Source organism: Falco rusticolus, chromosome 10, assembly GCF_015220075.1.
Source record: "Falco rusticolus isolate bFalRus1 chromosome 10, bFalRus1.pri, whole genome shotgun sequence".
Lineage (NCBI taxonomy): Eukaryota > Metazoa > Chordata > Aves > Falconiformes > Falconidae > Falco > Falco rusticolus.
In genome coordinates, this window is record NC_051196.1 from 19,065,763 (window position 1) to 19,082,347 (window position 16,585).

The following is a 16,585-nucleotide window of genomic DNA, read 5'->3' on the forward strand; positions in this document are numbered from 1 at the left end:
TCAAGATAGCAGGTAGGAGATGTTGTCTGTGTTTGAAGATGGCATGGGACTCATGATACCTATTTCTACTCAAGGCAAGAGGTGTTTGGAGTAAGGGACAAAGGGGATGGATTTAAGCAAGGAGCACATGTGCTTAGGAAACATTTTGATGTGTTTATGCTGTCTGAAACAAAGTGGCTTTGTGAAGAAATATTGATAAGGAATGAGCTGAGATGGTAGGGAAAACGGGCCAGTAGTCTGTTCTTGTTACTGCCACTATATTCTTGTGACTGTCACTGTTGTACTTTCAAGGGTGTATTTCTGCCAGCATTTATGATTTAAGCTGGTGGGACATACAGGTAAGTTCTTATCCCCTGGATTTTGAAGGTCAGTTTATACTGAGATGTATTTTGGGTATTTGTGTCAGTGGGCAGTATTGTAGTTCCAGATCTAACCTAATCATATTAGTTCTGTACTGATGATATTGTAGTGAGATGATTGTGGTGCAGTGGCCTTATCCTGGGGGAGCTCCAGCTGAAATGTGCCAAGCCACAAGAGGCTTCTTGAACCTTTCCTTTCTCAAACCTGATGGCTTAGTCTCCTGGTTCTAGCGCTGACTCATTTTATTTCCTTCTCCTTGGAAAATGGGAGACTATAAAGGAGAATCTTAAAGTAGGTATGAAATTGATACTCCAAAATTAAAGACCCCATTGATTTTTGCCAGCGTTCCCTGCCCATGCTGACCAGCTTGTGGCTCATTGTAGATATGGCTCTTAAATGTAACACTAGTACACACAATATTCTTTAAAGTAGAGATCTGTTCCCTTAATCATATTCAGTCATGCTAGAACTATCCTCACAACCTTCTGGCAACTGCTGTACCATCTCTACCCAGGGAAGGAGCTTTCTGTGCAATTCCTGCAGGCATTGCTCTCAGTAGGTATCACTGCCACTTGTAAAAGGCAGCCCTGTCTCGGAAGAGCTCATCTTTGGTGCTAATTTGTCCCCACCTTGTGAGGCTCTGTTTGATATTGTATGTGTTAAGAGGGAGGAATACCTACCTACTCACAAGGTACTCCAAGGTATTCCCACCCTGGGAGGGCACTTTTAGAAAGTTTGGGTGTTTTTTCGTCTGTCCTGCTACTTTCTGCTGTTTCTTGCTAATGGTTGAATAAATTGTACAGGGGAGATACACAGCAACAGACCTTGCAGTCTCATTCACACTGCATGCCAGGTCCTGCAAGAGGTACTGGAGGAGAGATGGGCCCCTGTGTGTGTAGATAGAGGCAAGCAAATGCCTCCTAGCCAGCTTCAGGACATTTTGTATGGATGTAACCACATCCCCTCCTTCTCCCTGCAAGGGAAGAACAATTCCCAGATTGTGAGGAACCAAGCTCAGAAACAGAAAGAGTTCCATTTAAGGCCCTTAAAAATAGCTGGAAGAGGACTGATGAAGTTTGATCCAAGTTTTAATTGATGATTTCTGTCAAGTACAGTAAGTGCTTATAGAAAGGCGTGCTTAATGGGAACAGGAGGTTTCTGTAAGCTGCAGGGGTGATGACTCAACCCGAGGTAGAAAGCCCGTGTCCCATGTGGGACGTGCCTGTGAGGAAAGGAAGGATATGGAATTCAGGTAGGGGTGACTTGATGGGGCTGGAACCCTATCTGTTAGTCAAGTGCTATTTCAGGGGAAGTGTTTGTGTTTTATGAAGCAGCAGATGTTTAAGGGTCAGGAGCTGTATAGTTAAGCATGCTGAATATCATTTTTGATGACCCAAATTTGACAAACATGGTTATTTTAAAATGCTGTTGCTTTTTTAGTTCAGTATAGAAACACTTCGGCATCTGCAAGAAGTACAGAGAGCTTCAATAGCTCTAATAAATAGCTACAGAAAGAGGAGAAATGCAGGTATGCCGGCAAGGACAGAACATGGTCCTGTTGGTAGGAGGTGAGGAAGGACGTGCAGTACTGTGGAGGAGTACTTGCAGTTGCCTTTTTATGTGGTAGGAGGCAGAAGGCAGTTCTAGAGGACACTACTGGATGGAGTTAATCTGGCAGTGTTCACACACTGTCCTGGGCTACTTGGGTGACTCTTGGGACTTACCATGGAGATGCCCCTGTTCTCCTCTTGGTGCTCTCGAGTCAAGCTGCAGCACCCATGCTGCGCCTTTGGGACAGGCGTCTCTGGATGCCGGCACAAGGTGACCTGGTTGCCCTCTCAGGGGACAGAAGGTGTCCCTGCTGCGGTAGCACAGGCCAGGGGAGGAGCCCAAAATAACCTCCAAGGAAATGCTGCTGTTGGAGCTGCCATGACACGAACATTGTTTCGGTTCAGTTTTCCGGGTGGATTTTCCTAAGCAGCTCCAGCAGATGGGTCTGTGATAGCTGGCAGTCCTGGGCTATGACTTCTCAGCGGGACAGTAGGTTGGGGCTGGGACATTCCCTGGGAACATGGTGGCATTTCAGCCAGTACTGCAGGAGCGTGTCACTGGGAAGATCGGCGTGCCAGTACACATTGCTGGATTTCTGCAGAACAGCAAAGGGCTTTGTCCTGTAGTGACTCCTGCAGCCATCTACAGAGCTAAGAGCTAGAGATCGCCTTTCTTTTGGGCCTCCTGTAGCCCTAAGCAGTGAAGATGACGGTCTGGTTGCTGGGCTTTGAACAGTTATTTTGAGGGAGTTTCTGTTGGGTGAATGGTACTGTAGGACTCTAGAGGTGAGGCAGAATTTGGGGAGAGTGGCTGAAAAAGGATGCTGAGAGATAAAACCACAGATGAGTTGGGATTGCTTTGTCATACCTGGATTGTGTGAAGTTGCAAGTAGATCACTATCTCAGGCTAAGGGGAAAGGTAGGTGATTAATGTGTTGGGCTAGCAGGGCTACCTCCTGCTAATGCCTCCACAGACATCACCAGTGGTCTTGTCAAAGTGAGAAGAGAGTATTAGCACCGGTGGATCTGATTTCAGCATGGTGCTGGCCTCACATCTTTTGCTTGACAGCAACAGCAAGTAATGATCTGAACTGCAGGCGGTTGAGTGGGGACCAGGAGGAGGATTTTAGGTGATCGAGGTGGGGGTGCTGATCCAGGGATGAGGGTTTGCAGGGGGTTAGTGTGTTGGGATGTGTGGGTGCAAGTGTGCCTCAGGTGTCTGCGTGATGCTGTGAGCTTAAAGCAAATCCTGCTTGTGGATTTGGGTGGTGGGGAATAGCTGATTTCTCTCCTGGGGTGTTGGCGTGGTGTGGGTGGTCTCCTGCAGTGCGAGATCTATGTACAGCCCTTTTTCTTCAGCTATGGTTGTGTTCAGCTTGTATTTACTTGTATACCTTCTTCTGAGGCTAATGTCAGATGTGATGGGATGTTGGATTAGACTAAATCTCCTAGGTTTAGCTGGAATGTTGTCTCGCTGTAGCATTTTTCTCCCTTGCTCTTTTCTCTAAGCCTTCCCCTACAGACAGCTAATTCTCCCCTTCCCCCACATCCTGTCATACCCTAGAGCATGTCAGAAGGAATTAACGGCTGAAAAGGCCGGGGAGAGAGGCTGCTCCTCTGGAACAGTCTCTCCTTTCTGTGACCAGGGTGGCCCCCTCTGTGTGCCCCTTTTGTGTCCCATCCAATTCCCCTCCCCCTGGCCATTCAGTACATGCCGGAGGAGAGACCGGCAGCCCTGAGCCTTTCCCAGCCCTGCTCCAGCTGATGCCATCCCTCGCAGCCAAGGGGCTTCCCGCACAGATGGGGCTCCACGACCATCCTGAACCACTGCTGCAGCGCTCCCGGTCCTGCCGGCTTCTCGCTGGCAAGAGGGAGGAGGTTTGCGCTGCTGCGCTTGCTGCTGGAGGCCTTTCCTTCTCTCCCGTCTCTGTGCATCTCTGACAGCATAGCAGCATCGCCCGCTCTCACTCCCAGTCCTCCTTCCCACAATTCACATACAATCTCCTCAGAATAGGGATGATGTCACTTCCTTCCAGAGGGTGCCGGGGTGTGTGGAAGGGGGGAGTCACGACCCCTGGCTCGGTGGCTCTCAGCAGCCCAGTTGAATAAATGCGATTGCTGTCTCGGAGGGAGGGAGTTGTTCTGAAGATGGTGCCCGGCTGTGTCGGCAGGCAGTCACCACACAGTCCTTCCCTTTGCCGAGTGGGATTTTCAATGGCTGCAAGAAGAGTTTGCTGTTCCCTCCTTTGCCTGTGATGTCTGTCTCCGTGGATATGCACTTTTTCTGAAATACCCTTACGGGAGAGAAGAATGTGCAGCGGCTGGACCACATGCCATGTAAGATTTCTGCTTCCATAGATCTTTCTCTCATCCCAGGGTCAAGAGCTCTGGACTGCCTGCACACAAAGCTTGTGCCTGCATGTGCTTCCCCCTGATTTCGGTGTTGGGAGCTTGGGGCGTCGTGTACTAGGGTTCAAGTTTCAAGGTCCTGGGAATCTTTCACTGTTTGCAGCAATCTTAGGGATGGTGCAAGGGGTTCTTGCTGTTACAAAACTAGGGTCAGTGGTCTCGGGGCTCTTTGCACTCTGAACTTCCACTTTCCTCCCAGTTCCTCTGCTAGATCACATCTTCATAATTTTGAAAATGTTCTGTTACCCTGGGATGAAGCCAAAGAGTCCTTACACTGAGCGTTATACTTGTGTATTTTTGTGAGTTTTACAGTCTCAAGCCTTCTGTTGTCTCCCTTCTTTCTGAAGTGGGGGCAAGGGCCCAGACCTCGTGGTTTAGATTTTCAATAGAAAATCTTTGAAAATTAATTTGGACACTCTCTGTGGTTCACTGGGAGCCTGATAAGCGTACAGCTAGGAGTGACAGTCCCACAGTGAGTATTCTTGTGTGTGACAGTGAATGACAGGCTGCTCCACTCCATCCCCATCTGTTGCCGTGGATGAGGAATTCACATTAGATGTTTGCTGCTCTTGCTGATACCCTGCCTCTTAAACTGGCAGAGGGTGCTGAAAGCACAGGCAGAGCACAACTGCTTGTGTCTGGAGAGGTGGAAGAGTTGTGGAAAGTGCGTTGGCGGGATGCAGCCGTGAGCTGAGGGATGATGGGAACTGAGGTCTGAGCTTGGCTGGGAGGTCCTGCGGTGGCCAGAGGCAGAGTGAATTGAGATGCTGGAAGGTGTATCCGCATATACTGAGCAGGGTTAGCAATATTCAAGGTACAAGTGCTTCTTACAGGCAGGCGGGTTATTCACAGCAAGGCTAGAAGTCTCCAGATGGCCAGAGGAGTGAGCAGTTTGAAGGTAGAGCTGCGATGTACTGAGTGCTCTGATTATTATGTGCTAAGGAAGTGTGAATCCAAATGGTGTTGTAATTTCACATTTGCTTTGTTTGTGGAATAGAGTGTTTCCTTCACTCAAGTGAGTAACATACTGGAAGTGTGTCAGCCTGTTAACTATGGAATCTCCCAGAAAGCGTGAAAGACTTATGTAGGTTTTAAATACTTGGTGACTGAAATGGGTAGGAAGGTCTAGTCCACTGGCCGTGGGTGTTGGTACACGAGGGGAGACTCATCTGTTTTGAGATGTTCTGCATGGCAGGTAAGTGATGGAATAACCACACCTGACTAGTGAATAGGTTTTCATAGGACAAGGCAGCTTCTGGTTAGTGCAGCAAAAGACTGTGATACAGTCGGTGATCTGTCACAAAACCAACGCTTGGGTTACTTTGAAGCTTCTATTAGTTCAAATGTGATCGTGTCACTTCTCCCACCTTTTTTTTTTTTTTTTAATACCCAGAGCACTAAATTAGAGACATCATATACAAGTTTGATTTTGTTTGTTTGGTTGGTTTTTTGGCCTGGTGCATGAGGTGTGGCAGGTGATGTTCCCTCTGAAACGCTGTTGGAAGTTCTGATTATAATGTAAGTAACAAATGTAGACACTGATTTTTGCCCCTGTGAACCTAACAGCAAATTGTCAGGTCAGTACAAAGGACAGTTATTACTTTGGAGATGCAGCTTTGGAGTGGTATGGTCACTGCAGGTCATGGATGGAGTGCTCCGGCAGCGGTGCATGGATGTGAAGACTGGGAGGTTAGTGGTGCTAGAATAGAAGTGCTGTGATTTGGAGCAGAGATGCATCAGTTTGAGAGAACTTGGCACCCTTGAGATGGTGGCTCAGAGTGGAGAGGCACAGGCCAACGTGTGGTGTCCCCTGGTCTGTGGTAGTGCAGGAGGGTGCAGGTAAGACGTGACAGGGTTTAGGGCATGGAAGAAAGGGACAGGACAGGACTGACCGCTGCAGTCAGGAAATCACTGGTGTCTGCGGGCAGACTGCATAGACATGACCTCGGAAATAAAAGGCTGACAAAACCAAACAGACATCATGGGCGTGCGTCGTGGTTGAAGTGCGTCGTACAAGACATGCAGAAGGGAGATAGGGTGTGCTGCAGCAAGGGACTGAGCCGCTCTGATGCGGTGGACTTGGACCGGAGCAGGCTGGAGTATGTACAGCAGAACTGAAATGGTGTGGGAGAGCTGTGTTGGGAGGAGGTGTCTGGATAGCCCTGTGGAGTCTCGTGACTTGTACCACTGCTGTTTCTTTTTTTAAAAGGGTTTGTGAAGCTTCAAAAATAGGAGCACAAACAAAATGTGGGGAGGAACAGCCAGCTCCTCAATCTTCGACCTTTTAATTGTTAGTGCCTGTCAGCCAGTGTGAACACAAAGGAGATGCAGAGCTGGCAGGGTGCTTCTGTGCAACTGATGGTTGAGTGAGAGATCTCCTAGGAGCTTGCTTCTTCAGCTGTAAGTGCTTGCTGTTGGGAGCCAGTCAATAGCTTCCCCAAATGCTGCCACTAACTGCTAATGGGTATTTTGGCTTGCCGAGCCAAGTGAGGGAGGGAACTGTTGGACAACAAGAGAAGAGGCTTGGCAGCAGGTGTGCCTGTGGAAGAACATGGTAATAGGGCTGCCTTCAGAGCCGAGGCCAGCATAACCTGTGCAAAACACCTCCCAGTGACTGCTTACCAACATGCAGCCCTAACAGGATTCCAGGTAATCTTATGAACTGGAGCTGGGTGAGTGGTGATTATGTTCAGTGAGTTGTGCACCAGCTTCACCTAATACTTCTCACTCTTTAAACTATACGTTCCTCTCCTGTGCTCTCAGTCTTGAGCATGCCATGCCCCCTGGTGCTGGCACGAAGAAGCTCTGCCATCTTTGGTGTAAAATAAGGGGGCTCTCAGGTACAGAGTCCTTCTGCTGGTGTGGGGTTGTGGGGCTCTCCTGGGGGGGTTGAAGAAGAGGGTCAGCATTTGATCTGTTGTTTTTCAGGAGGTGAGTGTCGTGCCTGCTGAACTTCCTCAGACCTGCTAGCCATGCCAGGGATTGTCGTGTTCCGCCGTCGCTGGTCTGTAGGCAGCGATGACCTGGTTTTGCCAGCCGTCTTCCTCTTCCTCCTGCATACCACCTGGTAAGTGAGAAGGGCAGAATGATGGCTTAAGTTCTCCCATGAATTCTTTTTGCTATTCCTGTTTCTTGCAGCTGTTATTCTTCCTGCGCTTATACATGTGGCTGGAAGGCTTGTTTGGGGCATTTCTGACACACCAACATATTTCCAGCTTCTGTTCTTTGGATAAGTTCTATTCCAAGTTCTAGCTCCAGTTCCAAAGAGGGAGCCTGACCAGAGCTCCCTGCATCCTCCTGTGCTACCCAAGGCTATCCACTGGAGTTTGGGGCTGTGTTTCTGGACAGGGGCTCAGGAAAAACAATTGGAGTGGCAGATCCCATGGGATAATGTGACTTGACACAGATCATCAAATTGTTCTGACTGGGGTAGCAGGGCCTCTGGATGGCTTGTGGGGAGGAGATTTCCAGACCAAATTTAGTATTAATTGTAAGTAGCTGTGGGACACTGATGATCCTCAGTAGCTTTGTGAGGAGAGCAGGTGTGGGATATAACATGCAGCTTTCTTTGGCTTACTGCTGGTAACAAGCTGGTTTGTGACTGGCAGGTTTGTGATCCTCTCTGTGGTGCTCTTTGGGCTGGTGTACAACCCCAACGAGACCTGCTCGCTTAACCTGGTGGACCACGGCAGAGGCTACCTGGGCATCCTGCTCAGTTGTATGATCGCAGAGGTGGCAATCATCTGGCTCAGCATGCGAGGCAGTATCCTGTACACAGAGCCCCGGGACTCGATGCAGTATGTGCTCTATGTCAGACTGGGTAAGAGGCAGCGGCCTGAGGCCTCCTAATGACTCAGCCTCCACACTGCCATCTGCTATTGCAGAAGACTTCTCTCCCCACACCCTGACAAACACACAGCTTCTGAAAGGCATCCAGATGGCCACTTGTATGTGATATGCATCTGAATACATCACATATACTGCACCCTGTCATTGCTGTAAGACTCTCATGCAATGCCCCAAATATCTTTCTAGCAAACCTTTAACTTGTCATCCTCATTGCGATGCAGGTATATCCTTTTCCTCTAACAAAATATGCTCCCCTTCTGTCTCGCAACACAGATCTGCCACAGTGAGATGCATCTACACCTCTCCCCCACCTTTATTCCACACGTTTTCCCATGATCCAGGCATATGTCCCTGTAAATCATGGTGGTTCCGACCCAGAGGCATGTGCATGTCCTTGCCTGTCATACAGACATGTCTACACCCACCTACCTTGAGACATATACTTGACCTTTTGACTCACGTGTGATGCATCTCTCCATCCAGCAACCTGCACTTTGATACTTCACCTCCAGGCACCACGAGATAAATAGGTTTACCACGTGCTCACTGGTTCTGTCCTGTCTCTTAGAGTGCATATTTGTCTTCCTAAAACACTTCCTGTCTCTCTCACCCACCAAACTAGATCAGAAAAGAGATTGTTCCTTGATCTCTCATTCAGGGCTTCCCTTTTAGCTTGTCTTCCCTCCTCTGTTCCATTGTTTTCCAGGTACAGAAACTTGATCAGATTTTTCCATGCTGAGTGAAGATTTTAAGAGAAAAATCTTTCTGAGTCAAACCCATTCCAAACAAAGCATCTCATGTTTTTACATCTCTGTTTTTGCTGGATTGTTTTCTTGCAAAATTTGCTAAAAATACGGGTAACCTTGCTTGAAAGCTCTGTCTAGGAGACATTTCCGCCTTTGAGTGCTAAGTGCAAATCATTAACATGAATAGCAAACAAATCTTTCTCTCTAGTTTCCCAGACATGCTGCAGTCTCCCTAGGGAAGCACGTAGAGCCTGACAATTTGAGTAACACTGTTAAAACCAGACTAAATGGGGCAAGGGAGATAAAGAGAATCCAGAGAGCCATTTTCCTGCCCAAGAAACATCCACTTTTCTTCCTTGTCTGCCTTAAACTATGCATGTGTTCAGGATCTGTATTTACACTGTATCTTGGGTCTTACATTTCGTGGGGCTTTTTACTCTTAAAAGGCTTCATCAGTTCTGATGATAGAAATAGGAGTGTGACCATTGTGTGGGCAAGGTCCATGTGACTGTCCCATTTTAAGCATGTGCTGTTTAGTGCATATGAATCTAGGGAAAGGGTTCCAATATGAACCCAGGGAAGTCTTATCTGTGCTACTGCTGCTCCTGTCCTGCAGTAGGTAATCTCAGAGGGGAGGCAAGGCAAGGCAGGCAAAGCCTAGCTCAGCTTAAGAACATCAGCTGGGCTGATCAGGAACCAGGTCCAGCCCTGGTTCCTTGCCCACTGCTGTTGGGGCAGCTCTTTGCTATGTCTATGTCTCGGAACTGGTCGTTCCAGGCTAGTGAGAGTCTGTAGTAAGCCATGGATGCTGCCAACATGTAGATGAAGAGGGTGGATGGTTAGTCTGCTAGGCTGGGATGTGGGTTCCATCTCAATTCCACCAAAGGCTTGCTAGGCATTACTAAGCAAGCTATTTACCCTTTCCATACCGGATTGCCTACCTGTACTTTGGGGTTGTAATGTGTAGAGAAAGTGTGAGGATGGGCACTTCAGAGCAGTGTTTCCCAACTTACTTTGTTCTGGGGAGCCATTGTTAATCCTCAGTTTCTGGTTCATTACCAGAGTAATGTGCAAAACTGAGGAGCCAGTAAATGACTCCTTAAGGATTGCATCCTGGGAACTATTACTGGAAGGACTGCAAAGGGCAGAGGTTCTGGGAACATTTGCCAAGTGTAGTAAGCAGAATCAATCCTGAATACATGCTACTATTTATTTCATATCTTTGAATCAGACCAGCTGTCTAAGGTGGTTAAGACCTAGGTGCTGTTACATTGTGATTCACGTTACCTAAGGGAGTCTTTCCACTGTGGTGGGTGGGAGGCATGGCTATCTGATTCACGCCTCTGGTAGAGCCAAGGGCACTGACAGCTCTGCACGCATGTGTTCCTTGTGCCATTTAGTAGTTAGTGTTAAGGACACGTTATGGTTTTGGTTCATTTTCTCGAATATCATCTCCCAAAGCACTGGGGCCCACTCCTGCAGTTATTTATTCTGTGCAATTGTCCTGCTAAAGAATCTATCTTTGGGTTTCCTCTCCAGAAGATGGGGAGAGGCAGTTGTTAATCCTTAGGGAGATACTGCTACTATCCATTGTGTTCCTTTTGTTTCAGCTATCTTGGTGATTGAGTTTGTGTATGCTATTGTGGGCATCGTTTGGCTAACGCAGTACTACACTTCCTGCAATGATATCACAGCGAAGAGTGTCACTTTGGGTATGTATTTGGAATGTGGTTTGTGTGCATTTCTGTGAATACACAGACATCCTCTCGGTTTGGAGAGCTAATTCATTCATGCATGTGGGGATTGACTGTTGGAAGTGGATTGTAGCTGTAAATGTGGTGCTTGTTTTCCTGAGACATTATTGCTCAGAACAGTTGTTCTATTCATTTGTTTGTGCTGTCTGCACCGAGGCAAGAATTCATGTTCCCATGGAAGAGTCTGTCTGGGGAGTCTGTTAAGACCTGGTTCCCCTTCTTCAGTTCAAAATGGCTTTACTGTTTTCCTGAACTCCTTTTCAGTCTCAGCCAGTCTCCTGGCAGGGGTGATGCTAATGTTGCGGTCCCCCTAGACACTCAGGGAGTATTTAATGGCCTTCTGTACGGGCAATCTCCTAAAACAGGAAAACCTAGCTGTAGTTTAAAAGCCTTTCCAGACACTTTCTTTTTGCTGCAGCTGGCTGAAAGGATATTCGGGGTAACTTTCTCTGCCCTGCAGCAATGGAGAGGTGGATCTGTGTGTGGTGAAAAGCAGGAAGTGCTGTTGCCAAGACTTATGGGCAGAGCACTTGATTTCTTTCTTTGCAGGAATGGTGGTGTGCAACTGGGTTGTCATCCTGAGCGTCTGCATCACTGTCCTGTGCGTCTTCGACCCGACAGGCCGGACCTTTGTCAAACTGCGTGCCACGAAACGGAGACAACGCAACCTGAGGACATACAACCTACGGTAAAGGAGCATTTCTGGAAGGGTGCCCTGCTTTTTTTTTTTTTGGCTCTTGACGTTCTCCTTGCCTTGCTTCAGGGAGCACTCAGCTTCAGGCATTGCTTCCCTTTGAGGGTGATTTTGGAAGAATGCAGCTCAGACTGTGCTTTGTGTGGGCATCTGTATCCAAAGGAGGCGAAGCAATGCAGTATGTGGCTGGATTGTGCATTAGTCACTGGATTTGTGAATCCTTACACATCCCTCTAGCCAGCGCTGACCCCAACAGCTTGTTTGTCCGTCCTGTAGCAGTGTTTTGCCTGGTGAGAGAGGCAGTGCTTAGATTTTGCTTGGATTGAGGCAGCATCTTCTTCCAAAGCCCCTTTATTCCTTTATTTTTGTCTTCAAAATATGACCTTTGACCTGTGGCTCCTTGTGTTTGGTCTTGGCCAAGAAGCAGTTTCTTTTGTGTTAGCAGTCAGATCTTTTAATGAAGAATTGATTACATCTCTGAGCTACCCAGATGGGGATATGAAAGCTTTGTTCACCAAGCAAGGCATTTTTCAGAAGTTTTTTTCTCTAGTAGAGGGACAACACAAACAGGCTTTGTTTTCTTATGCACTCTTGACATCTGTAACTGTCAGCAAGGAATGTGGCGTGGTAGGACTTGAGGGCATTAGGTTTTGAATGCTAAAAATTGCGGATTTTTAAAGAATACTCTGCAAATCTTGCATTTCTCATTGGGAACGTATATTCAAGAAAGTGTTTTGAATACATACTCTTCCAATGTCTTGAAATGGGATCCTTCAGGCTGTCTTTTTGAAGAAAACTCAGACTTTTCTAAGTACCACACAAGCAAGTTTTGTTTGAAGGAACCTGTTCTTTATTGCAGAATGCAGGACATCCTTCCTGTCCTTTCCAATATGTTACTAACACTAGTCTGGAATATCTGGAGTTAGTGCCCTGATTGCCGCATTCTGATCAGGACATTTCCAGGGAGAGATCAGGATGGGAAACTGTGGCAATACTGTGGATCTGGTACCCCACACCACATCAAAACTGTTTGGCTCAGTGCATTATTTTTTCCAAAGGGAAACAGAGTGCCACAGATTGCAAAGCTTTTTGCTAGAGAACTTAATTTTTGAGTTGGTTTTGATTTACTTTTATCTGCCCTCTGAGGAGTTTTGACATCCCAGACAACTGAGTGAAGGTATTTGTCCCTTGGGCCGTGGCCACCATCCCTGGAAGTATTTAAAAGACGTGTAGATGTGGCACTTAGGGACATGGTTTAGTGGTGGACTTGACAGTAGCGGGTTAGTTGTTGAACTCAATGATCTTAAAGGTCTTTTTCAGCCTAAATGATTCTATGACTTTTGGAGAGCTTGTGCTTGCTGTTTGCTGATTTCCACTCTAGAAAAGGAGTGTTAACAAGCACAATGCTGTGGGCTATAATATGAAAGGGAAGCATAAAATGTTACTGGTGTTTACTACTAAAGCAATGGTTTGCAAAGAATATATTTTGAAATTCTTCTCCTGCTTAAAGCAGTCCTTTCCAAAGAAAAATTATGAAATTCTCTGCCTGTTTCTGGATTGTGAATCCTGTAAGATGCTGAGGGCCAGCCAATCATATTGAAATCCCTCAGCCTACAGTGATACACATCTTCTGATGTACAGCAGTAATTTGACCTTTGTATTACACTTAACCTGAGCCTATTTCTTCTGTCTTAATGAAAATAACCTTGATTTGATTGTCACATTAAGGAGATATGCAGCTGGCTTCCTTGTTGTGGTACTGTGTTGTAGCTATCGGACTCTGTTACACAGCGGCTTTCCCTTACCAGTGGCATCGTGATGTGTGTGGGCTTCTATGTTCTTGCAGAGCTGAGAAAACAAGACAACAAAAGTCTCAGCTAATTGTGCTGAGGCTTTTCTAAGAAACTTGCTTTGGAGCTCATACTAAATATGTGGAAGTTCAGTGTGAGGAAGAAAGAATTTAGGAAAAGTTGGAGTGAAAATAGCTCAGAGCGCACTTGCTTGTTCAACCCCCGCGGTGAAGTTCTTTGCATTGCTGCGCAAGTTCTTTGGCATTTGGTGGAGCAAGCAGAGTACTGCCAGCTCTGTCTTAGGACAATCGTATTCCCATTCCTCTTTTGGAGTCTTCCTTGGAGGTTATGGATAGTTATTTTAAAATGTTCAGGCATGAGTTGATGGATTGCCCTGCAGGATCTGGTCCTTCTGTTGCAGGCAAATACTCCTTTACCAGCATCTTTTTCTTCCAGGTGCAGCCCACTTTCTGTGCCTGGGCTTTTCCTCATGTGATCACCTGCTAGAAATTAGGTGGTCTTTTCTGATATGCCTGACCTGTGTTGAGTTAGTCTGTGTTCACATTAAAAAAAGCTCCTGTATTAGAGGAGCTGTGGACTTTATGGAGGTACAGAATCAGTCACCCGCTTTGACATCACTAAGCCCAACTTGATCTAAGGGTTGTTAGTAGGTATGCCGGTCAAAAATAAGGGACTGTCACCCTGCAAAATGTAATAACTAGGACAAGCTCACAACAGTGGAGTGTACTCAGCTATAGTTAATTTTAAATAAGGTTGTCCAATTAGCTAATTTGGAAGCTGAAACTGAAATGTCATATAAACGAAATGTGGGTTGAGCTAAACCTTCTCTATTCAGTCCTTTTAAAACTTTCTAAATGGAAGGAGAACCTTTAGCTTGCTTTTTTTGTTTTTGATGACTGTTATGCACGATGCTTGAATAAAGAGTACAAATCGTTTCAGTTTAGAGACTGTATTATGTTTAATAAATATATTTTTCCAAATAAGCTATTTGCTGGCGGGAAAAAAATTGCACAGCTCCTCTCATACTAAGTGCTCGGGGTCTCTTGTACCATTCCCACCCTCTCGCCATGAGGTAGTTTTCCTACTGAGTGGTAGTACATCCTCTAGCATGTGATGCAGCTGCCAGGTTGCCAGTAGACCTTCCTTCCATCTGCAGCACCCCGTGGTCTTCCATGTGCTTCCAGCGGGCACATAGATCAACAGTAGCTTCGTTACAGCCATCCCATTCAGATGAGATACCATGTTTATAAGTAGAGACATCATCCTGACCAGAACAGACCTTCCTGTTCTATAAATTGAGCAGAGTTGTTAATCTGTATGTGGTCTCCTTGTCTCTGGTAGTCCAGGGTAAAGATAAGAATATGGTTTAGCACAGGTTTTTACCATTGGTGGTGTAGGCTGTGTGACTTTGTATTGGATCCCACCATTTGTTTGCAGTCACGTTCTCCTGCCTGTCCTCATGTGCACACTCTACCCTTTATTTACAGACACCGCCTGGAAGAAGGGCAAGCCAGCAGCTGGACTCGCAGACTTAAAGTTTTTCTTTGCTGCACACGGACAAAAGACTCTCAATCGGTAGGTACCAAACATCTCCTGTCAGAGCACAAGCTACGTGTATGGCTGGCGACGCGTGGGACTTGGCAGAGTGTCGCAGTGTGGGGCTCCTGCTCTCGAGCCTGGACGACACGTGTCTCCTTTCACTGTGAGTGTTCTTTGAGATCTGGCAGCACAAGGAGTCTAGTGAGTGTCAACAGTAGTGCATGCAAGGGACTGAAAGTCCTGTCCGAGAAGCAGTGAGCTGAGCGACCCTCAAAATGACAAGGCTTGAAATTTTGCTCATGCTGGTTCCTTTTCCTTCCTTTCAGCCCAGGCAGCCTGAATGAGCACTTGCATTTCTGCAGGAGGGTACCTGGGTATGCCATGTGGCAGCAGAACCTGATGTTTCCCTCTAGGTGTAGATGTAACATCACTGAGTAGGGCAGTTATCTTTTCAAAATAGCTAGTCTTAACCCTCGGGTTTTGAGTACTGTAGGACTTTCTCTGAAGGTAGAGTTAGCAGCACTGAAAAGCAATGTTGTCAGAATTAAAATCTTCTCTAGAAGCTGTTCTTTATCTCACTGTTGCTTGAATTGGGATAATAATTTTAAGTGAGGATATCAGTGGAAGAAATACACATTTTCACTATGGTTTGGCTCAATATTTGACAGCACTTTGTGATCAGCTTCAGTTTCCCTTTATCAGCCAGTTTACTTAGGCAGTTTCTCCTATTGTTTGCATCAGTCTCATATATTTTAGAAGGAGAGACACCTCTTTGAAAATGGGAAAATGTAAACCTGTCAGAATCGCCAAAAGAACACTTCTGGATTACTAGCAGTCAAAACCTACTACTTAATCCATAGATTCACATGAAGATCATCAGTTTGAAGTTTTCACGTGCTACAGCTGGGATTTTCCCTTGCTGTTATCTGTCCAGCAGGGAAGGGTAAGGGGCTTGATAACATCGATTCCCCAAAAGTCAGCAGTCCATTCTTACTGGAAGCAGCAGGAGCAGGTTTGTGCCTGAGGGTGGTATGCAGCAGGGCTCCTGAGGACCTGGTGGAGAGGTGGGTACTAAGGTGAAAAATTTTGCTGATGACTCGTAATATTTAAGTTGGTCAGAATTATGAGTATCTGAGAATTCTTGAAAGACAAATCAGAACCAGGGATTTGTTATCAAAGATAGAAGAAAGTCATCAAGATGAGGTGATGCATGTGTTACCTGAAGAAAAATTACTTGCATGCACTGGACTCTGAATTAGTTACAACCTCTCAGGAAAAGAGCTAGGAGTTATCAAGGACACTTCAACAAAGACATCGGTGCACAGCAGTGGCCAAAAAATCAGGAAAGTGTTTAGCTTCAGTAGAAGGGCATAAAGATGACACGGAAAGCACCGAGGGACCAACCACATCGGCGATGTCCTCACTAAATATAGCCTGGTGTTTGGTCTCCTCAAAAACACAGCAGAAAAAGGAACATATTGGAGGGGATATGAACTTACAGAGGAAGAGAAATGAGACTGGGATTTTTAACCTCAAAAAGGGAAAGGTGTAATAAGATGAAGAGCTGTGTAAGAATAATGGAGAGTCAAGTGAAGGCTACCTGAACATTTGTTCATCACAGATGGCAACCAGTATGAATTAGATTAAAAGGGTTTGTTAGTAAGTGCGCTGTAGTTATCCGCAGGGTGTAGTTTCCAAAGTGTGGATGGCTGCAGGAATTGTCATAGCCCTTTTGCAGAAATCCAGCAATGTGTACTGGCACGCCGATCTTCCCAGTGGCACGCTCCTGCAGTACTGGCTGAAATGCCACCATGTTCCCAGGGAATGTCCCAGCCCCAACCTACTGTCCCGCTGAGAAGTCATAGCCCAGGAC

At 46.5% G+C, this 16,585-nt stretch overlaps 1 protein-coding gene across 7 annotated transcripts in view; it reads left to right on the forward strand.

Moving 5' to 3' along the window:
* Positions 1 to 16,585, forward strand: part of DAGLA (diacylglycerol lipase alpha) — a 72,477-nt gene that overhangs the window by 24,435 nt on the left and 31,457 nt on the right. For 5 of the 7 annotated variants that reach the window (XM_037401757.1, XM_037401761.1, XM_037401762.1 and 2 more), the window contains 5 exons: positions 7,248 to 7,386; positions 7,928 to 8,139; positions 10,525 to 10,626; positions 11,218 to 11,356; positions 14,661 to 14,748. In XM_037401757.1, the coding sequence (XP_037257654.1) occupies positions 7,292 to 7,386; positions 7,928 to 8,139; positions 10,525 to 10,626; positions 11,218 to 11,356; positions 14,661 to 14,748 (636 nt within the window). In that variant the 5' untranslated portion in view covers positions 7,248 to 7,291. Of the gene's footprint in view, positions 1 to 3,740; positions 4,248 to 7,247; positions 7,387 to 7,927; positions 8,140 to 10,524; positions 10,627 to 11,217; positions 11,357 to 14,660; positions 14,749 to 16,585 lie in introns of those variants that run through there. The other 2 variants (XM_037401760.1, XM_037401763.1) reach the window with 2 other exon arrangements.